General features: G+C 40.6%; 3 protein-coding genes across 8 annotated transcripts in view; 2 read left to right on the plus strand and 1 right to left on the minus strand.

Moving 5' to 3' along the window:
• Window positions 1-21,770, minus strand: LOC102224407 (dynactin subunit 1-like). 5 transcript variants are annotated; one of them, XM_023346822.1, is made up of 32 exons: window positions 19,954-20,072; window positions 19,104-19,169; window positions 18,829-19,023; window positions 17,988-18,069; window positions 17,877-17,908; window positions 17,625-17,645; window positions 17,145-17,168; window positions 16,251-16,331; window positions 15,221-15,373; window positions 15,083-15,106; window positions 13,751-13,948; window positions 13,213-13,417; window positions 13,057-13,135; window positions 12,778-12,937; window positions 12,589-12,693; window positions 11,152-11,343; window positions 10,952-11,068; window positions 10,706-10,858; window positions 10,469-10,629; window positions 5,602-5,770; window positions 5,274-5,342; window positions 4,932-5,144; window positions 4,664-4,825; window positions 3,703-3,834; window positions 3,503-3,628; window positions 2,848-2,990; window positions 2,606-2,769; window positions 2,369-2,487; window positions 1,412-1,607; window positions 1,183-1,256; window positions 503-592; window positions 1-425 (listed from the first exon to the last, which is right to left on the minus strand). In XM_023346822.1, the coding sequence occupies exons 1-32, from the start codon at window positions 19,987-19,989 to the stop codon at window positions 288-290; spliced, it is 3,879 nt and encodes a 1,292-aa protein (XP_023202590.1). In that variant the 5' UTR covers window positions 19,990-20,072; the 3' UTR covers window positions 1-287. The 5 variants fall into 5 exon arrangements, with proteins under 5 accessions (XP_023202590.1, XP_023202589.1, XP_023202586.1 ...); XM_023346821.1 differs by lacking the exons at window positions 16,251-16,331; window positions 19,954-20,072 and adding an exon at window positions 21,626-21,770; XM_023346818.1 differs by lacking the exon at window positions 16,251-16,331.
• On the plus strand, window positions 5,823-10,351 carry LOC111611142 (zinc finger MYM-type protein 1-like). The gene is made up of 2 exons (XM_023346824.1): window positions 5,823-6,094; window positions 6,308-10,351. Exon 2 carries the CDS (start codon window positions 7,557-7,559, stop codon window positions 9,483-9,485), a length of 1,929 nt encoding a protein of 642 aa, XP_023202592.1. The 5' UTR covers window positions 5,823-6,094; window positions 6,308-7,556; the 3' UTR covers window positions 9,486-10,351.
• Window positions 19,579-22,098, plus strand: part of LOC102224656 (tudor domain-containing protein 7B) — a 21,202-nt gene continuing 18,682 nt past the window's right edge. Inside the window, exons 1-2 of one of the 2 annotated variants that reach the window (XM_005799640.2) lie at window positions 19,579-19,814; window positions 20,865-21,098. The gene's annotated coding sequence lies outside the window, so the exon portion shown is untranslated. The remainder of the gene's footprint in view (window positions 19,815-20,864; window positions 21,099-22,098) is intronic. The other variant, XM_023346823.1, reaches the window with a different exon arrangement.

Below are 22,098 nucleotides of genomic sequence, written 5' to 3' on the forward strand. Positions count from 1 at the left end.
TTAAAGTGAAATGCTTTTAATTCAGAATTACTACAAATACAAATGTATTCAAAGGTTGAAGAGACAAGAAAAGTTGACTTGAACATGTTGGCAAAGCCTCAAAGTTTAAATGAACACATCTTCATAACGTGACATTCTGGAGTCTGGCATTAAATTATAAGAATTAGTGCTTGAAACTTTGCTTTAACAGGACACGGATTCCTGAGCGTAGTATTGAAAAGAAACAAGAATGCTAAGGAGAAGTGCTGGGTAGAGTGGGAGGATCTTCAGCACTGGTAGCACTGGTTTTAGACCATGAGGAGGTTGTGCACTTGCTGCAGCTGCTGCTGCGACAGGACTAGGCGGTGGACTTGCTCCTGACCGCGGGTGCACGGGATGGCAACGCGACCCACAAAAACCGTTCCTCCTTGCTTCTCTTCCTTAGCCTGAGAAAAAACATAAGTGTTCAATCCAGATGCGCACAGAGGAAATCTGTTTCTAAAAGCGTTTACTGTAGCTGTACCTTAATGAAGGAGGACGCTGGGAATGTGGCGAAGTCGGAGGAAGCCTTTGCTCCTGGCTGGTTTGAAACCACATGTTCAGCCACCTCACCCTGAAACAAAAGTTTCAATCAGTGAATAAGTTTTGGGATGTTTTCACACCTGACGGGTGTCTATGGCACGTTGGTCAAAGTTGCAACGTTTGTTACACTTTCAGCTGGTGCGATTCACTTTCACATGAACAAAACCTTTCGAGCAACCAGCTTCCCCCTCACCTGTGGTGGCGCTGCACCAAGGACCACTGAAGGAAACAAAACCTGAGACATGGAGCGCAACTTCCCCAACGTCATGAAATGCAAACAAAAATGTAATAGCGTCACGGTTGTATGATGTCTCTTGTCTTTGGCAAGAGACCATAAGTAATTTCTCCTGCTAGCCCTAGACTCGCATGTTTGTTTTGGTTGTATTTGCCAAGAATGTCCTGCGCTATAGTTTGCTTCCTGCTTTTGGAGCAGTTTGCGATTTGATTGGAGTTCACATATGTATTCGAACCATGGCAGAATTTATTTACACCTCCCCAAATGAACCAGAGTTTGTAGGCAAACGGACTAGAGTTCCATCATGGCGGACCGAAAAGGGCTGGTGTAAATGGACCCTTAGATTTCTCTTAGGCAAGACGTGAGCATAAGCGTGCAAGAGGTACCTGTAGTTTGTCCAGGGCGTCTTTGAGATTCTTCAGACGAGCCGTTTGCTCCAGCAGCTGAGCGCTGGCGCTAACTATCAGGCCGGAAAGAAACCAAGAACTTTTTCACATTGTTGCATTAGAATCACAAACTTCAATGCATTTTATGTAGCAGAAAATAGTTTTCAATAGCTACGTATTAGTGTTTGAATCTAAGATGAAGTGGAAAACAGTTCTGTACGTCGGTTACCTGCTGTCTTCCCTGTGATGTCCACCACCTTAACCTCTGCACTCAGCTTCAGCAGGGTGGCCAGCAGCTGGTCGGTCCTGCGGTAGATCCCTGTGTTCAGACCCTCTGGAGATGATGAGCTTTCTTTGGACACCTGTGGGAGTTTCGGAGGGCAGAGTGGAGGCAGGGACGCGAGCTGAGCCTTCATCTTCTCCGCCTGTCAGCCAAATATACAGAAAGTGGGTCGTTATACCAAAAGCTTGAATTTAACACGAAGCCTTTGACCAACGTCAAATTGCTTTGATTTTAAAAATAAAATCTCTGATTTTTTTCATACTAGATCTGATACATTTTTTTTTCTTGCTTTCTTTTCTAAAAAGGAAATTACAAATGATAGAAAATATCTTCAACAGTAGTTTTTATTTCAACCATCCTTTCTGTGAGTTGTACAATGGAGTGCTAGTGTCAGAGTGTGAGAATTTTTCAAGATTATTATTATTATTACAAGAATAGTGGTATTAGCAGATTAAACGCTAAATGTTACCAGAAGAACATCTCAACATTACGAGTTGTTCTATTGAGAAAAAAAGGTTTAATAATTAGTTTTAATTTTCATGATGGAGTTTTAATAACATTATGACTATTCTTTTGTTATTTTGACTGTATTCTTATAACACTGACTTTGTTTTTGGAAAAATAAAAACAAATCTTAATGTGACCCTAATACTTTGTTGTAGAGTTGCCCTGAATTCAAAGTACAAATAAACAGAAACTAACACCTGGTTGTCAAAACAGATGGCTGACCTGAGCAGGATGACATCACTTTGAACTTTGAACCACAGAAACCAAAGGAGTGTATTGGTGGAAAAGAAAAAAATTCAGATTTTCCAAAATCTTCAAAAGTCAAAATTTTGATTAGTCAATGAAATTGATCTATTGCTCACCCGTACTCGGATATTAAACTGAAACTGAGTTTACCTTGAGCCTGTTGTTTTCATTCTTCAGGTATTTAATGCCCAGTCTCTGGACCTCAAGCTGCTGTCGGAGGAGAGGTGAGTCCACCACCTGCGTTGGCCCTGCCAGGGTTGCAGGCAGACCTGAAGGAGAAAAGAAATGTTGAAAATATTTATTCTGACATTTTCTAAACGTAAACAAGCCTGTCAAATTTGACCAAAACCTCCTGTTTCAGAGAATAAAAATGAAACGAGCACAAACTCGCAGATCCCTGAACGATGGAGGCGATTCCTGAACCCGGAGAGCCTCTCAGCCCTTCAATCGTCATCTTTGACTGGTTTTGGATGCGTTGCTTCAGCTCAGCCTTTTCTGCCTCCAGCTGGTCGATATCCGCCTGCAGCGCGTCCATCGTCTCCTCAAACTCCCTGCACACAGAGGAGGGAGAAGGTAAATAAGACGCAAAAAACCCCAAAAAAAGTTGCCGAGTTGAAATCCTTCCTTACTTCTCTTTCTTCTTGAGCAGGGCGAGATTGTCGTCGAGTTTGGTCTGAATCTTCTCCACGCGTTCGTCTGCGTCCTTGGTGGACGTGTCCAGCTTCTTCTCCAGGAGGCTGAGGCGGACGTTGGCTTCGCTCAGCTCCTCGCCCTGGGAAACAAGGACAGTCACAGCTCTTAGTGGTTTGCAAAAGTTTTGATACCTCCTGTAGTTCATTGGGATTTTGAAGTTTCTCTGATTCTTTGTATAGTAGCTCAAACTGAGTCAGTGTCTCCACAGCATGATGCTGCCACCACCACGTTTCACCTTGAACTGATAGTTTTGCTTTGCATGTCGACCAAAAAGTCTAATTTTGATCTGATCTGACCAGATTACCTTCTTAAACATGTTTGCTGTGTTTCCTCTACGTTATTTATGGCAGACAGCTAAAATGACTTTTTATGGATTTCAACAATATCTTTCTATTCGTCACAGTTTCACAGAGGCCAGTTCTGTGGAGTGAATCACTGAGCGCATTCACACCAGCCCTATTTGGTCCAATTTGAACGGATCAGAGTACAATTCCCCCGATTGTCCAGACCTTTTCTGCAGGTCTGGTGTGGTCGATGACATTAAAAACTCAAGTTAGTGGCTGTATAATGTGAAAAGGAAACATCTGTCACCTTAATCTTGAGGGATTTCTTGAGCTCCTTAATGACGGTTTCTCTGTCTTCTAGTTTAACTCCCAGACCTTCTGCGTCGGTCATCTCCGCTCTGACAATGGCGGCTCGCTTCTCCACCGGCGGAGCCTGAAGAGGCGGATGACGTTTAGGATGAACAACAAGCATGAGCTTAGATTGCTCACTGCATTGACTCAGAATACCTTTCCTTGTGGTTTCTCAGCATCGTACTCTCCTTCCTGCATTGCGGTAGCCATCTTGTTCATGGTTGTGATGACGGAGCTGCAGGACTGCCGCAGAAGCTCTGGGCCGTTCACACCCTGGGAGCCAAATACCTTAGAGAAAATGTGTGTGTCAGTGATAGTTTAGTGGAGGAATTACCAATATAATTTGGATTTTAATTCTCTTTCACAAACTATTAGGAGAAAAATCACTTTTCATTTGTAAATTCTTTTTATAAATACAAATCTTGACATAGGCTTGGGCAATAAATTGAATTTACTGATTAATTGAATTTTTGAAGAGGAAATTTTTGCCCTCCTTGGGCTTCCATAGTTCAGAGTTATGTCCGCGTGCTCAGGGCTGCCATCTTGTTTGACAAGTGTGTTTTAGAGTTTGTGTATTTGGAAATCGCTACCATGAAATTTAGGGCCAGGCTACAGTTGTTTTTTTTTATTTACAAGAATAACATTTGTAGGATTGTAATTTCACAAGAATAAAGTCGAACAACAATTAGGACAAAATATAACAAGGATAAAGCATTAGTATGACCAGAATAGAATGGTAATATTTGGAGTATGAAGAAGTAATTTTGTAAGAGCTCCAAAACAAAAAATTTAAATGAGAAAAGTTAAGTAGCTTGTGAAGTTATACTTTTACTTGTAATTTTAAAATTTTTTGGGGGGAGTAATATTATGACTATACTATAAAATTTCCTAAAACTTTGTTGCACAATTGACAGAAGAAATGACTGAAGTGAAACCCACTTTTTGAAAATATTTTCTGTCTTTTGTAATTTCTTTAAAAAATAAAAGCAGGAAGAAATTGATAAAAATTGAATGTGGTATGAAAAAATTTTAGATTTTATTTTTAAGTCACATCGCCCCGCCCTGCCTTGACATGGTTGTAGTTATGATGCGAAATATAAAACTGCGGTGTGACTACCTGCTCTGCAGCTTTGTAAGTGATGTCCTCCAGCTTCAGGGCGCTGAGGCCCTCCTGCTCTGCCAGCGGAGCCACCATCTGAGCCCCGGCTGCAGCCACTTCCTGCAGAACCGCCACCACACGGGTCAGCTGACGCCTGCACTCCGTCAGCGACTCGGACACCTGGTGAATGATGCAGGAAAATGCATCAAAAACAGCGTTATTGTATGCATTTAGGAAGGCATCAGTGACGTCCTCTGGCTGATGATCGTCCTGCATCTTTCTGCACCTGTGACCCGAAGCCGAGGGCAGCAGGGACTCCAGCTACGTCTGTTCCAGGCATACGGCGCCGGATCTTCTTACAGAACTGTCTGATGTCTGAGCAGGAAGTGTCCAGGTCCTTCAGGAGGACAGCAAGGCCTGAGCTCTCCTGTCCTGCTGCCAGGAACGCACGCAGGCGCGCCACCTCTACCCCCATGCAGTCCAGGGCTCCCTGGGTGAACTGAGGTAAGAGGGCAGAAAATTACAAACATTTAATAATATTGTTTTATTGATAAAACTGCTTGCAAAATGCATTTGTCATCAATTTAAATTTCAAAACTGTACTTCTTATGAATAAGAATTGAAGTACCTTAATGTGATCAGCCAGCTGCACGGTGCAGTCCTCATCCTGATCTGCCAAATGGACGCTATACAGTTGCTAGGAGACAAAACGCGTAAAATATGTTTGGTATTGGTATAATTCCACTTGGATGACAATTTTTACATCTAACTTTATTAAATAAAACAAACCATTTACAGATACACAATAGTTTAAGAGCAGGGATGTCCAAAGTGTGGCCCAGGGAACATTTCCGGTACATGGACTGATTTTGTTCGGCCCCAAAGTGCAATTCAAGGATGATGCAAATTGTGAATCTTTAAACATGATGGGGGTTTGTTGTTCAACTTGCTCCTACCTGGTAGTATTTGATGGCCTTCGTAAGGGGTTCCACCTGAACAGTCTCATCCAGTTGATCTTTATGCAGCAAGTCAATGAAGTAATCCAGTGAGCGCTCATGGAAGCTCATTTCAGAGTAAAGCGTTCCCATTCGTTTGAAAACCTCCACGCTGCAGGAGTTCAGAGCCCTAGAAACCAAGAAACAGGTGAATAGAAAATTACAGAGACCATTGAAACTAATGAGTTAGCAGTACTGGAGAACAGCGGCGTAGGAAGCGGGGGGGACGGGGGGGACATGTCCCCCCCAATATTGAAGCCAGGTGGATATGTCCCCCCCAAAAAATTGTACCGCAAAATATTGGATTTTGACATTTTTTTAACTAGCGTGCTTTTATTTTGAAGGCGCAGCATCGCGTTACGTCACGGTACTCCCCCTCCCCTCTCTGAACTGCTGAGTGAGCACTCAGAAGGGAGGGAAACAGCGACACAGAAGTCAGAAACTTGCGAATGAGGTAAAATGGTCTGTCGGGAATGCTGCTATGAATATTGCTTATTTATAACGTCTTGTTGTCAGTTCACTTTCATATATAGGAACTGAATCTTTTTGGTTTAATCATCTTAGTCTTGGGATGATCACTCATCCAATATTTAACTGCTAACTTTCTCTAGACGTTTGCTACGCTAGCCAAAATGTCTTTTTTTTATATATATATATCTCATTTCAGTACAATGCCACCACCAACTAAAAGGCTGAAACAGCAGCAGGACTTACTCAGCTTTTTTAAAAAGAGTAACGTCAGTGTGAGTAACAGTCACACAACACAAGGGCAACACCTGTGTTGCCCTTGTGTTGAAATTAGCCCGGTCTGGGCGTGCGTTTTACGAGGATTTTTTATTTTTTGCGTGGTTTTGCTTCGCCGAAATGGACAGATATTATACCTGCCGCGCTCCTGATCGTTAGTTAAAACCACAGGGAGAGTTAATTTTAATTCTTAGCAGCGGCTAACCAACAAATTAACTTCTGCACCTTTATTTCCTCAAATAAACTGCTGGCTCCTCTTTTTAGACTATAAATAGATTAACACAACATTGACAACTCTGTAGTTTTCTCTGTTCTGTACTGCAAACTGGAATTAAAGGCGCCATTTCTACCAAAGGTCTGGACAGACTGGCGACCTGTCTAGGGTGTACCCCACACCAGAACCTCCCGACCCCACTAAGGGACAAGGGTGTACAGAAAATGGAAGGATAGATGGATTTCTACCAAAGGTTTAGAATGCGTTTTTGAACCAGATGCTTCAAAGCGCCCTGTCCATAATTCTTCAACACACTGTCAGCTCCCTGTCAGAAAGACTTTAGTTCAGAGTCCATAAGATAATACTCTGAAAGGATTTTAATGGATTTATTTTATTTGCCTCTGCGATTAACTCTGCGCGTAAAGTCTGTAATGTGACAAATAAAATGTTTTGTTTGATTTAAAATTGGCCATGTTAGGCTCAAGAGCTGTACCTCATTTCTGAAACCATCTCATATGTTTAGGAGCAACAATGCAGGGACAGCACAAAGGAGACAGGAAAAGGAGAGGATAGTGCAACCGGGCTAGAGGCAGGAAGTCAGAGTGAGGGAGAGACAGGAGTGGAGCAACAGGTAAGATAGAGTAACTCATACGAGTAGATACTTCATGAGAGTCCACAAAAAAAGTTGAAAATTTTAATCTTTTGCTTGTAGTAAGTGTAGTTCAGGGGCATTGAGTGACATTGTAACTTTTCCTTCTAGGGAGTTCAGACTAGGGACACACAGCTGAGAGACTCTGAAGTCAGTGGACAGAGAACAGAGCCAAATCAGCCACATCCAAAATTCATAGACCCTCAAGCTCTAGCCAACAGAACTTTACATTTCCAAGGAAAGTGGTACAAGGAATTTCCCTGGCTACATTATGATGCAGTGAAAAATGGCATTTTGTGTTTTTATTGCATGGCAATTTACCAGGACAAACTCACACCATTTGGTGCAAAATCCGACCCCGCCTTTATCACTTCTGGATTTAAAAATTGGAAAAAAGCATGCGAAAAATTTAAAGCACATGAAAATAGTCACACACATCGTCATGCTGTTTCTGTAACTGCACAAGAAAGTCATCCTATAAATGCCCAATTATCCAGTGCTTTGGCAACTCAGCAAGGTGACAATAGGCACTGTCTGGAGAAAATTGTGAGCTCCATAAAATATTTGGTACGGCAGGGACAAGCTTTGAGAGGGCATGACGATGATGACAGCACTTTGTATCAACTGTTAAAAAATCTGGCAGAAGATGATGCCCTTTTGGCTAAGTGGTTGCTGAGGTCTCAGAAAGAATACCTAAGTCCACAGATACAGAATGAAATCTTGTGTTCTATGAGCAATAGTATTGTCAGTGAAATAGCAGATACAATCAGAAACCTACCAATTTTTGAGTTTGCAATTATTATGGATGGAACACAGGACATTTCTGGGAAAGAACAAGAAAGCATTTGTCTGCGATACATTGACAGTGACATGAAGCCCCATGAAGAGTTTATTGGCTTGTACTCAGTTTCTGAAACAACAGGAAAAAGCCTTGCTGCTGTTGTTAAAGATGTGCTGCTCAGATTAAACTTACCAATGCATGGTTTACGAGGTCAAACTTATGATGGAGCAGCCAATATGTCTGGGAAGCATGCAGGTGCACAGGCACTGATAAAGCAAGAGCAGCCACTAGCACTTTTTGTTCATTGTGGAGCACACTGCACTAATTTAATTGCACAGAAAGCTTGCTTAGCCTCAGTTCTGATCAGAGATGCATTGGATTGGGTGAACCAGCTTGGAGTTCTTTTCTCTCAGTCAGGGAAGTTTAAGGCAATCCATGCAGCAACAGCACATACAGAGAATCCATCGTGCACTGCAATAAAACCCCTCTGCCCCACAAGATGGGCAGTACGGAGCAAAGCAATCAGAGATGTTTTGTCACAGTATGGGTCAGTGCTGGCTAGCTTGCAGGAGATGGCTTCTGGTGCCTCAAACACAGCATCCACTGCTAATGGACTGCTGGGGCAGTTTAGGAAAGGTAAAACAGTTTTGGGTCTCATCCTTGCCTCACCTGTGATTGATGAGCTTGAATGCCTGAGCATCTCTTTCCAGAAGAGAACTCAAACCATTGCTGGAATGAGGACTGCTGTGAAAGTTGTTCAGACTTCACTTAAGGCTAAAAGAAATCAAGAAAGTTTCAACACTCTGTTTGAAAAGGCGATGGCTGAGGTTCAGTCTTTGGGTGTTAAACCCATCACAGTTACACAGAGAAGGCCACCCCCAAAACGCTTCACTGAAGGAGCTAAGACACATCAACCTGAATGTGCCAATGACCACTACAGAGGTGAATTCTTTAAAGTATTGGATGTTGTAGATGCACAGCTCACTGGGCTATTTAACCAGGATGACTTGCTGACTTTACAAAAGTTGGAAGAGACACTTCTCAGTGGAACGATTGATGCTGCAGTCATTGGGAAATACCCAGAGTTGAATAGAGAGTTACTTTCAGTGCAACTTCCTATGTTTAGACTGAACTACTCATTTAGCAACAGCGCAGAAGCTGCAGGGATCATTGGTGGACTGCCTGGAGAGGTCCGTAGACTTTTTGGGCAAGTGGAAACTCTGGTTAGGTTGCTTTTGGTGGTCTCCGTTTCATCCTCTGAGGCAGAGAGAAGTTTCAGTGCGCTTCGTAGACTCAAAACGTGGCTCCGGTCTACAATGACTCAAAACAGGCTTAATCATGTTGCTGTCTGTCATGTACATAAAGATAAACTTGATTTACTGGACAAGAAGTCAGTTTGCAAGCAATTTGTGGCTGCAAATGAAAGGCGGAAAAAACATTTTGGCTCTTTTGCCTAAGCCAGTGTTTGCCATCCTTTTATGTTTCCGGCACATTTTTGGCGAATTATAAATGCATGGCTGTAAAGTGCAATTGTTCAGAAGCACAGAGGTGTTGATCTCTACCTAGGGTTATGTGGCCTATAATCTCTGTGCTAACTGCTTTTCCAACAGTTAAAGCACACTGTAGTCAGTGAGTTAAAAAGCTTGTCTATTAAATGTGTATTTATTGTTGGTAAATATTTCTTCATTTTTGATTTGGTTTAATTAGTCATACAGTTCGACAAACTGAATAAGCATATTTTGATTGATTTTCTTTTCTTCTTTTACTTAATGTTAAAAGTGTGAATAATTTGTTCACTACATTGTCTGTGAGGGCTCTTTCATCTCAGAATTTTGTTTGATCAAAGAGATGGTTCTATGGTCAGTCAACCTATATAAATTCATTTTTGACCATTATTGCAAGTTTGACAAAATAAAACATATCAAACTTTGCACTTGTGTGGCCTACTGAATTGTTTTTAATCCAACTGAAATATTTGATTTTCTAGTGTGTATGCGGACACTAAATATGCCAAGGGCTGAAGCCCTTGAAAGACATCTCCCTTTGCTTAATAAAAGGCTCCAGTCATTTTGTTTGGTGATATGCTCACATCTTATTAACAAATGCATTATGTAAATTTTAAATGCATTATTTTTGCAAGACACAATTTATAAAGGAATAAAGTAAAAGATTAAATAGCCTTTTTTTTAAGTAGCGTACTTAAGATATATTTCTGTTGAATATTTACGAATCTCAGATTTCCGACATGTGTCCCCCCCAATTGTAAACTTATTCCTACGCCCTTGCTGGAGAATGTTGTTTTGTTGCAGCTCATTCTGCTTTCACCCCCAAAAACACTTGGTAAGATTTTGGGTTTTTTACAGTGTACCTGGCCTAGAGCCAGTTTGTTTATTATTTTTGATACTGCAGAGTTGTTAGTCAGATGTATCTATGTGCTTACTGTTCATATTTGTGCAGAGTGGCCTGCAGCAGGCCGAGGGAGTAGACCAGTCCTGAGGCGAAGCTGCGTTGCTCTCCTGGTGACCCTCTGAGCGCCGTTCCCTGGCCCAGACCGCCGCTCAGGTCGAACTTCTCATGAGCCTGTTTACTGATCAGCTCCGCCTTAGCAGGAGAGAATGCACCGATTAACAAAAACAAGATGGCTGCAAATCAAAGTGAATGTGGTGGCGGTTCGTACCTTACAGATGAGTCTGGGGATGAGCAGCAGCACCAGAATGCAGTCGTGGTCTCCACCGTGACGGAGGAAGGAGTCCGGCATGAAGGAGGTGAGCAGCGAAACCTGTCTGTTCGCTTGAGCCACCTCCATTTTCCTCAGCTCCATCTCAATGGCCTGAACACACACACACAAACACACCCATTTTAGATTAGAATGTGAGCCAACATCACAGATAATCTCAGATTATTAATTAATCTGATCTCAAACCTTCGCATAGGCTTTAGTCTCAGCAAACTTGATCTTGAAGTCGAACAGCTCAGCAGACGGCTGTTGGGTTTGCTCTGTGTTTGCACTCTGCTGACTGACCAGCTCCCTGTTGGATTCCTAAATGACCAAACAACAACTCACCGTTAATTCATCATTTCACATCACTGCACACCGTGCTGAGTTTCTCCGTTTCCACCCACCTGAAGCGAGGAGGTGAGCTCTCTGTATTTACTGATGGTGTGCTGGTAGTCGGCCACAGTCTCCTGAGCAGCTTCCACCTTCTTCTCTGCCTCTCGAACCTTCGCGGCGCTCAGGTCCAGCTGCTCCCTCAGCTCCATCTCCGTCTCTCTGGAGTTTTCCTGCAGCTCATCGTTCATTTCATTGATGGCTTCCTGTCAATTCGGGAGAAAATTAACTAGAAACAAAGCATTTTAACGGCTCACTAGCTAAACCCTAATGATTGTTTACACTCAACGCTCATTAGATTTAATCTGAACTAAAAAAAAAAACATTGGCCTGACTTTCTCCTCCAGGTCGAGGTTCCCCTCAGATGAATTGCTGTGAACTTTATTTTCCCATTTTTACCACTAGTTTAAGTTTAATTAGTAATAAGTAACCTTCTTTTGCCTACATGCATTTATTTAGACCTTAATAGACCTCTTGCAATTGGAAGGTTGTGAATCCGATTCCAGCTACCAGATCGCTTTTGCCTGCTGTGTGAACATAGCCTTAGTGTGTGCAGTTGGGTCAATGTGGTTCTCATGGAAAATGCTGTAAAAATTTCAGTCTATTTTATCATTTATGTCGAAGTGTATCACAAAGTTTCACTGTGGAAGTCAAAGTTAGCATCATTAGAAATTTTCAAAAGAAGCATGAACACTTTTCTAGCAACAGTCCAATCTATGTAAAGGATATTTTTAAAGTCTAAGTCTAAAGTCTAAAGTGAAAATATTCCCATCACAGCTTTTAGCATATTAACATTTAGGATCTTCCTTTTGCAATGATTTTTTTGTATATAAAGGGGCTAATATTTTTAAAAATAACTTTGAAATAGGCCAACAAGCCCTTTTCAACAGGTTTAGTTCTGATGTGGAAATCACTCTTGCAATCATCCAAAAAAATAAAAATAGGCTTTTATTTTGAAAGACCAAACACATTTCAGTGCACCTTTTCCACCAATAAGAGATTTAGGTGAGACTTAAATACCTATTTTTATTGGCTCAGATTAAATTTGAAAAAACAAATTAATTACATGGTCTTTTTTGTTTCGTTTGTTTTTTTCTTCCGTTTTTTTCTCCGAAGAGTTTTTGCGGTGCTAGTGGCTCGTTTATTTTTGCGACAGTAGGCAAAAAGAGGGCGAGGAGAGGGGGGAGGACATGTGGCAAAGGTCGCAGGGACCGGGAGTCGAACCCGCGACGTCCGCGTCGAGGACTAAGGCCTCCAAATGTGGGGCGTTCTAACCCCCCTGCGCCACCACAGCACGTCCCAAATTAATCACATGTTGATTAACATTTTTTAAATATATTTTAAAAGCATCATTTTTTATGGATTTTAGACAGTGAAAGATTTTACTTTCATTTCCTGAGTGTAAAAACAAAACCATAATTTGTGAACATTTTAAAAACAGCAGAACTGACCAGATCAGTGACCGTCTCTCTCATCTCCCTGACTTTCTCCTCCAGGTCGAGGTTCCTCTCAGTCAGCGTCTCCACCATCTCCTCTGATCCCAGAGCAGCGTCCACCTGGGAAATGTTTGTGCAAACACAATTATAAATGTTCACTTCACACAGAAATCATCCGCTCTCTAAAAGCAGACGCTGCTCCACCTGCTCCTTCAGTTCATCCACTGTGGCTTCAGCCTGTTTGAGTTCTTCCTGCAGTTTTTCCTTCTGAGTCCTCAGAGTCTCCAGCTCCGTGTTCTTCTTCTCCATCTGCTTCTGCAGCTTCACGTGTTCCTGTTTCTCTGAGGCCGACAGGTCGCGCATCCTGAGTAAAAACAAGAACAGTTCTTATCATTTAGCTTAATCTATTCTGATTCAAGTCGCTCTACAGGAAAGACTTAAACATTATTTCTTCTCCTGTTGAGATTTTTTATAGGTTATTACCTGACCAAGGCTTCCTTCAGCCTGCTGTTCTGCTCCTCCAGCTGTTTGACTTGATAACTGGAGGCAGCTCCATCTGTACCTATCAAGGTAAAGGATGCAGAGTTAAATTAAAGTCACTCTGAGGCTCAAAGTCATTTAAAGCAGCTCCTCTCCTACCTTTCTCTGAGATCTCATGCCGGAGGATCTCCAGGTCCATAGAGAGCTCCTCTACTCTCTCCTTCAATGAGTCCACCTCCACTTGCAGCGACTCCGCTCGCTCTTCAGCCATCTCTTTGTCCAGGGTTGCCATCTCGATGGCGTCCGCCGTGTCTGCCATCTCCTCCATGTAGCGGTCTTTGGCCTCCTGCGCCTCCCGGGCTTCCTACGAAGTCACAAGGTAAAAACAAACTGTGTTTCAGTTATTTCATTCATTACAACTTAGTCAACTACAGTGGTTTGAAACATGAAATATCAAACCTCAGTGTGTCATATTGAGGTTTTCTAATGAAGACTAATAAAAAAATAGTGACGATTTAGACAGGAAGAACTGAGACTAATATGGAGGAGTGACTCTAAAAACACATCCAGAACTATAATAAAATGATTTATCCCTACAAGAAAGTCCAACATAAATTGGTGGTGACATGACCAAATCTGAAAATGGTGTGAATTCTTTTTAGATAATGTTATGAGGTAAAATGAGTCCATAAAACACCTTTTTGGCCTCTTTGAGCTGCTTCTGCAAATCTGCCTGCTGCTCCTGTATCTTGGTCTTCCACTCCTGCAGCTGCTCCAGCTGGATCTTGTATTTCTCCAGCTCCTTCAGCTTGGCCTTGTCCTCCGTTCGTTTTATCTTCAGAGTCTCCAGCTTTTCCTCCAGATCCTTTACGAGAGCTCGCAGCGAGTCTTCCTCCTGAGAAAGAAACAAAATTACGTCACTGTAGGATTGAAACGGAATAACAGCAAGAGACTGTTATTATTAGGTCCCACCATTAAAAAACCCCAAAGTGAGTCTTTCAACCCTTGAAGATGAGGGATGTGTGGATGATTTGTCCTTGAAGGTGGAACAATACATGCTCACAATTGACATGATGCCACAGCAAGATCGCTCAAACTCCGATAAACAAACAAGGTTATCATGGTAAAGGTTGTGAAGCTCACTGCTTTACCAGACATTTGGCGAGGCTTTTTTTTTCTTTACCTTATCAGTCACCATCAAGGCAAAGAAGATAAAAGAAAAAAAATTGATGAAACCATACATCAGGTCAGTGAAGAAGAAATTAATTTGATCTAAAAAGATTCCAAATAAGGAGTGCTAAATCGTTTGATCAAAAAATGTATGTCGATAAAAGTAGCAAGTATTTGAACATTGAAGATTTTTGCCAGCACAATTTGTGGAACGTGCAGCAGAAAATATAGTCTGCGATGACTTTTCTGGGCTTTAGACAGAGGGAATCCAGACATGACGTTGTGTGGATTCCTTGAATATTTGTACCACATGCCTGAAAACTTACTACATTACAAAGAAACTGTACTAATTTGTAGCCAGAGCTCACAATCATTGTTTTGGAACCAGCCTGATGCAATAATCTTTGGTTTAACTACTATGCTGTAATGGTGACAAAAGAAATTCAGATTTACTTGCAGTTACTTTTATACAGATGAACATGTAGTAATACTGCCAATCACAGTCATATTCAGCTGTATTTATTGATTTAACTTTGTTTTGCAGACCTTAAATGATCTCTTATTATTACACTGACAATGTTTAACAACGTTTCTCAATTAATGAGAAAGCTTAAGAACTTTGTCGGAGGTAAAGGTGGGTTCAGTCCCTCCAGGTAAGGGGCGTTTCATGCCCGGAAAAACTGCGACTGCCAATCAGTTGCTGACAATCACACTGAACTGATAGGGAGGCGGCATCATGTCAATTAAATGCAAGGAGTTCTTAGATGTTGTCAGATGTTTTGCTCTGGACACATCTGAGTTACTCTGAGTTTGGAAGAAAACTCATGCCAGCATGCATGAAGCCATAATATAACTCTACCTGCTTGGAAATGGCAGGTTCCACCTGCTTGAACAACAACATGGATGAAATGCAACAGAAATTAAACATAATGAGGAGGATGGAGATAAAAAAACCAATGAAATGTGTGACGATTAAGCACGACCCGGTTCTTCCCACCTTGCTGGGAGTGACTGGAGCTTGAGGAGCCACAGATGAAGGAGAGCTGCTTGGCTGAGGTGTAACAGGGGCAACCAGTGCCACCTGCTGGGAGGACAGGCTCACCTCACTGACATCTCCAGGCAGAGAGGCTAGAAGGCTCTCACGAGATGCCTGTTAATGGAAACAGGTGTGTTAAGAAAGGTAATGAAGGGAAAAGGTTTATAATTGGCTATTTTAGACCTATAGTGAGCATCTTGGAATGACTCAGTGAAGACAACTCTTTAGCCGTGTTTCCACCAGGAGAAGAACTATCACTTCCCAAGTTTGGAAGAAAACTCACTAGCTGCGTTTCCATTGACCATAAAATGGCGCAAATTGGTATTAACGAAACTAAACTTGTGTCTGGAGAACACAGCAATTTAAAAAAAAAAACTCAAGTTTTTTCTTAAAGACTATGCGCTATGATTAGGTGGTTTTTGATTGGTGTATTTTTGCAAAACAGCAATGAAAACATTTTTCACATCACGCCAGTTTGTAAACAGCTGCAACGTGCTTGTTTGCAGGTACTGGCCTCTTTGGACAATGCGCAGCTGAGTCCACAAGAGGTCTCTCAGCATAGCACAGTTGATCAAAAGTTCAGATGTGTTGAATCAGTAGCTCTTACGTAAAAACCACAAACTACAACTTCCCGTATACGTTGCGTAGCCGCTCCAAAGCGTGAATGAAAAGCTGACCTCTCCTCTGATGGCTGAGTGCTATTGCTGTGGCTGAAGTATCAATATATCGCATGTAAGTGTTTACGTCAATGATTTTAAATGACTTCATGTGTGATTTAAACTGCATTTCTTGTTTTATGTAAATGCCACAATTGCGAAATTGTGTTGTTTTGACTATCAGATAATACTGAAAAGGTTTTGCGCACATTTGTAATGGAAACGCAGCCACACACTCCAAAACACCAGTGCAGGACAAGAAAGAAATGTCATTGTTTTCACACCGACCACCTTGTGAAGCGACACGACAGGTGCCTGATAGAAAGAGAGCGTACCCGGAGCTTTATGGCGGGGCGGCTGGGACGAGGCAAGAGGGAGGGGAGGGAAGTAGCAGGCGAGAGACCTGGCATGCTCCACTAGCAGAAGACGATTAGAGAGTGTTAGCTACAGGCTAGAGCTTATCATTACATGGCTTTATTGATAATAATGTCAACCTGTTGTGTTAGAATATACTCACCATCCTTATCTAAAGATAATATGACAAACATTCCATTGTTTGAAGGTAAAATAAGTGTTTTAGGATAGAATCCTGAACTAGAACATGAGAGATGTCCTGACATCAGTTTTCACATAGAGGGGTCTTTTTAAAAATCAATATCGTTTAAAAAAATCATATCGGAGCGCTGTGATGGGGTAAAGCGGTGGTACTCGGATATCACAATCGCCTGATTTCATGCTACGCTATGCAGACGCTCAGTCTGCTCTGATAAAGGCTGATTGAACGCGGCATTGACTGTGGCGAACCTGTCGAGAGCTAAACCGACGAGTATTTTGTGATCAATTTGGTTAATATTTATTTGACCAGTTGGTGTCTCACAAAATATATTAAAAATTCAACCCAAGATTGTCGGGCGATAGAACACCGCGGTGCGTAGTAAATTTCACGTCCCAATGCATGCGGAACATTATAAGTAAAGCACAGACTTCTTAATTAACTATTTATTTTTCTTGATATTCCACACCCGGAAGCAAAATATCTGGATAAAAATAATAAATAAATGTTACAGCCAAATCTAAAAAGTGACCCAACTATTTTCATGCAATCTGGATTTCATTTCTGTTTGAAAATGTAACTCCTGCTTCATTACAGCAAACATTTGCTCTACAAAGAAAGTTCCCACATCTTTGTCGTTAACCTCAGCTGTCCTGTCTGCCTTGAAGGAGCTCACCTTTGCAGAGCGGCGGGTAGAGGACTGGGAAGGAGGAAGAGAGTTGAAGGAAAGGCGGATTCACACACACACCCACAAGCAAGGAAACAGGCACACACACATTCAGCAATGAAGGACAATAGAAGATTAGAAGCAGGTAAAAAGCATATTAATCAATGTTGAGTTATACAGACTGATCACAAGTTGCTGCGTGCATAATTTAGTACCCTTTGAGTGGTGATCTTTAGATTTAAAGCAAAACAGACAGAAAACATGAATTCATGCAGCAACATCCAGAAAAAAAGGTGATGGCAAAGGTTTAGTGTGGACAGGAGCCACCACTGGAACTATAAAAAACCAAGGTGGGAACAACAAGAATGCTTTTACGTCCGTGCAAGTAAAAAAAGAAAGAACTGCTCAAAACAAAGAGATTAATTACTACGTTAGTATGATAAAGAAAAACCGAGGCGAAGCAAAAGCGCTGAATTCAAACATCAATACCTTTTTAACGTTCGCTGGTGTCTGCAAACAGTTTTGAGAAAAACAAAGAGAAGTCAAACTAAACGCCGACAGCTGACTTGGACATTTTTTCTCAGATGAAAATTCAGATATGGAACTTACATCATTTCAGCATGTTGTATTACTTTTTCACCTTCAACATGCTCAAACTAACTGAATTTCCAAAGAGTTAAACACTTAACTTTCTATAAACAACAGGAAATAGAAACAATGTGGATACATTTCCTTTATTACCTGCTTTGTTGTTTTGGGAGTCTCAGGAATGTCTGGAAAGACAAATGATGACCTTCTGACATTAATGTTTCACAAACGTCCCCGTTGGAGATCTCTGTGGTCGTTTCTCACCTTTTTGTTTGAGCGTCTTTGCCAAGCTGGCGTCAGGGGTTTCTGGTGAGGTGGCAGCGGAGCCGTCATCAATGACTTGGATCTGCAGAGATAATCAGGTAGAGAAGATTGTTTGTGACTGATTAACAATGCTGAAAGAAGTGAGATAATTTGTATAAAATTACAAATTAGAAAATCCTTTTTTATATAGAAGTATTAGAGATATTGACAGTAAAAGTGACCCAGAAAGAGAGGAAACCACAATAAATATATATATTACTAATTTGTGTTGCACTTTTTATAATTATAAGTTTAACAGAGAAAATAAATCTAGTCATTATTAAAATATAGAATTTTTCTATTTGTTTATTCATTGTACATGAATTTAGTTTATTATTATTGACTATTTAAATAAGCTGATTTGTTTTTTGCACAGAACTTTTCTGTCATCTGAACTATCTGACCTGTACGACAGCAGCACAGGACAAACTGTCAACAGTTTTATGTCAAAATTCGTTTGAAATTTATAGACCTCAAATAGAATCTCTATTATACCACTGTCTTTTATCGGTGTCAAAAATTAAAAAATTTATAGTATTAAACCTTGCAAAAGCTAAAAAGTCATGCTTTTGCAATTAACTTATCAAACTGGTATTTTTGGCTTATAGGGACATGAAATAAAAAAGAACTATATTTTTATTTTAGAAAAGAGGCCCAATTTTCTTGTTTTCAGCTGTTCAGCAGCAAAATACCTGATTAATCTGAAATTCTCCTTTTAGTTTCACAAGATGAAGTGCTCCTCATCTGAAAACTAAACACCCTGGAGGCACCCCCTGCTGGTGAGTAATGGTTCATCACTAACCTGGGATGACCGGACAAATATCCCGTGATTTTCCTCACAGCTGAAGTAGCGCTTCCCTTGCACGGTGCCATCGTTCTTCCCTTTGGGCTCGTCCAGAATGATGCCGACCCATTTGCCCGAAGCAAACAGGGTGGCACCAATGTAGGCAACGGTGCCTTGCTGGCCCTTACCAGTCACCTCGACTTTGGAGCCGATCTGAAGGAATAATGGAAGTAATTGATCTCTGAGGAAGTCTGAATTTGCTTTCCTTTATGGCTTCTGAAAAAGCAACCTACCTTTGGAGGTTTAACACTCTCCACTGATCCGGTGCTGCTCATTCTGCTGATCAATGGGCTGGTCAGCTGAGGGGAAGATTACAAATATAAGGGAAGAAAGTTGATTAGCCATAGAAATGTGAAGTAAAATGGGACAAAAACACTAAAATAAGCAGGCAGAGAAGTTATATTCAAGAGAATGTATTGTTTTTTTGCCCAAATATTCACCCCAGACTACGCTGGATGTTTAATATGTTTTATTAGGAGCATGAATAAAAAACTATTTTATGAATTTGACTTGAAAATATCTCCAAAGGAACAGAAAAATATAGCTGCATTCAGTTGAAAGTATTCAACAACAGTCCTGAGGGTGCCGAGAACAGAGACGGCATCACATCCTCAGTCATATGTCCTGCGATGACAAACATCCTGAAAAAGCAGCAACATCTCACACAAAGAGGCGATTATAACAGAAAAGTTGGTCTGGGAGAAAGACGACGGGCTTTAAAAGGACTGCAGGACACATGAATTCACATGGATTCTTAGGCAGCCGGTGGGGAAAAAACCCCAAAAACATTTAAGGGTTATTATTCCTTTCCTTTCAAAGTTCCAACACAAGATACTGGCATTATTTTAACAAGAAGTTATGAGTCAACAAACTGGTTAATAATGACTTGAAATTTTGCTTCGATGAAGAAAATATGCAGATATGAGTCCTGCATCTCCTGAATGGTGAGTATAACAAACTTATTGATTATTTTACATTTACATTAAAATAGCCTAGTAATAATCAATTAATTAAATAAAGAAATACATCAGTGTCTTAAACAAGTCATTCTTTAACATGTTACTGGTATGACCTGTTACTCACCCGGGGCGTATATGAATGTCTTCTGTTCATAGCCATGATTACAACCAGGAATAGGTTTCACTTCCAGTCGAGTAAAAAACATTCAAAACTTCTGCTGCTCTTTGTTTTGTCTAGTTTTACATTCCTGCCTCTTCTCTCTCCCAAAGATAAGTGAAAGCAGCGAATCAGGAGGCTTTAGGGCGGAATCTTTGCACTAAATCACAAAACGTCACCGCTGATTTATAATGAGATGTTGAGCTAAATGTTCTGCACAAGACAGAGACGGATGAGATTAACGGGATCATACCAGTCATTTAAGATACATTCTGTTTATTCCTCACTATTTGAAACAACGTGTGATAATGTCACAACCTCAAACTCAGTCATATTAGAGTGTGTTAAGAGGTATACCCCAAAGCATTCATGCTTTCCTGCTTTTTGTGGTCTTAGAAGAGTGTTTTAAGACATAGAAGGGAGCAGACACCACAGTTTTTTTAGACACCAGAAGTCTCATTTAAGGTAACGCTAATTAGTCTCATCAATGAAAACATTAGCTGGTCCAATAAAAGTTGTGTAATTTTTTTAAACAATAATGGGCCGTAGAGATTCACTGTATTCCGAAATCCCAAAATGTATTAATGATGAACCAATTGAAATCTTAACTGGTGAGCACCAGCAGGCAGTACTCATACAAACCTATGATTGAAATACTTTTTACACATCATCACTGGTAAATATGTCCTTCAATTTATTACCTCGTGGCAAATATTTGTACACGTTAGCATTAGACTTTAAATTTGGAACCTGAAAATAAATATGTAATGAACTGTGTGAATAAAAGGGTGGGGTAAAATTTGACAAATTGATGGAAACAACATTTTAACAACTGAGATAAAATCTGGGAATACTAATTCAAATCCCATATTTTGTAGGAAATCTGTCTGGAAAAAGACCAGAGTTCCTACGGGGATTTCCCAAGTTTGATCCTCGAGAGTTACCATCCTGCGACCTGCAGCTGCGTCCTTTCTCCAACACACCTGAATCAAATTAATGGCTCATTACCAAAAGGGAAGTCAGCTATTTAACTGGAGGTACGTTGGGAAACAGAAGAACCCAAGTTGCAGAATCCAAAGGATTGGAGTTGGATACGTCTGCACCAGAGTGAAGTATTTATTAATAGTCGTATTTAATGCCGTCTAACTTTTTTTTTTGCATTTATTACATGAGCGTTGTTTTGTATACTTTCCAGTCAGACATTAACTTTTTTTTTCCAACTCCGGTTTGTTGTGTATTATATCTACTTTTTAAATTTAGTTTTATGTTATATTCTCTTTCAGGTACTAATGTGAATTACAGAAATATAAAATTGCATTAAGTAAAAAACGGAATATATTTTACAGCATCTATGCTGGATAAAATGCAACAAAGTCCGGATTAGCCATCTTTTGCTAATGCTACGCTGTTAGAAAAGTCATGAAAGGTGAAACACAACATCCCTGCGTAAATCAATCAAATTTTACGACAACAGACATCTCTGTAAATAAACTGGATGATTCACAAATGTATAGCTTCAGAGATGAAAGAAAAAAGCTAAATAAATTGCTTAAAAAGCTAATTAGTCAACTGAAACTCGAAAGCTATGCAGATTTAGCAGAATACAAAACAAAAATAGAGTTTTTAAAATGTTTCTTACCAGGCAAACAGAGAGATCTGCTGTTAAATGTGGCTCTGTCAAGCTTTCATCCAAGCATTAAGACCCACTGGTGTCAGTTTTTGAGATTCTCTGGTTTGCTAATCCAACTCTCTTCCGGCTTATGACAACTCATTTCCGTTGTTGTGGTTCTTATTCTCGCTTTAGGGTGGACATGAGGGCGCACTACCGCCACCCAGCGGGGAGAACCAGAATAAATTATTCACCCCGTCAAAAACAAACAAGAAATAATGAAATCATGTTCTATGTATAAATCATGTATCTATGAAAAAAGGTAAATATTTATTTCCCTGTTCTAAGACAGACTTTAATTAAATGTATTTTCTTCTATGTTGAAACATTCTCTGGTGTATTTATCACAATTTAGAATAACATATTTTACAGATAATTTTCTCCGGAAAATAAAAATCTACTGTAACAAAGGAAAATAATCATGGAGGGGTGGCTGATGATTG

This window comes from Xiphophorus maculatus, chromosome 14, assembly GCF_002775205.1.
Source record: "Xiphophorus maculatus strain JP 163 A chromosome 14, X_maculatus-5.0-male, whole genome shotgun sequence".
Lineage (NCBI taxonomy): Eukaryota > Metazoa > Chordata > Actinopteri > Cyprinodontiformes > Poeciliidae > Xiphophorus > Xiphophorus maculatus.

Excerpts from the sequence above, each read along its gene's own strand:
- LOC102224407 (XM_023346822.1), bottom strand. The coding sequence starts at position 19,989 with ATGGCTATGAACAGAAGACATTCATATACGCCCCGG. Across the intron at positions 11,344-12,588 it reads GAGAGACGGTCACTGATCTG|GAAGCCATCAATGAAATGAA; the intron begins GTCAGTTCTGCT and ends CCGAATTGACAG. Across the intron at positions 10,630-10,705 it reads TCCCCAGACTCATCTGTAAG|GCGGAGCTGATCAGTAAACA; the intron begins GTACGAACCGCC and ends TCTCCTGCTAAG.
- LOC111611142 (XM_023346824.1), top strand. The coding sequence starts at position 7,557 with ATGGCAATTTACCAGGACAAACTCACACCATTTGGTGCAAAATCCGAC.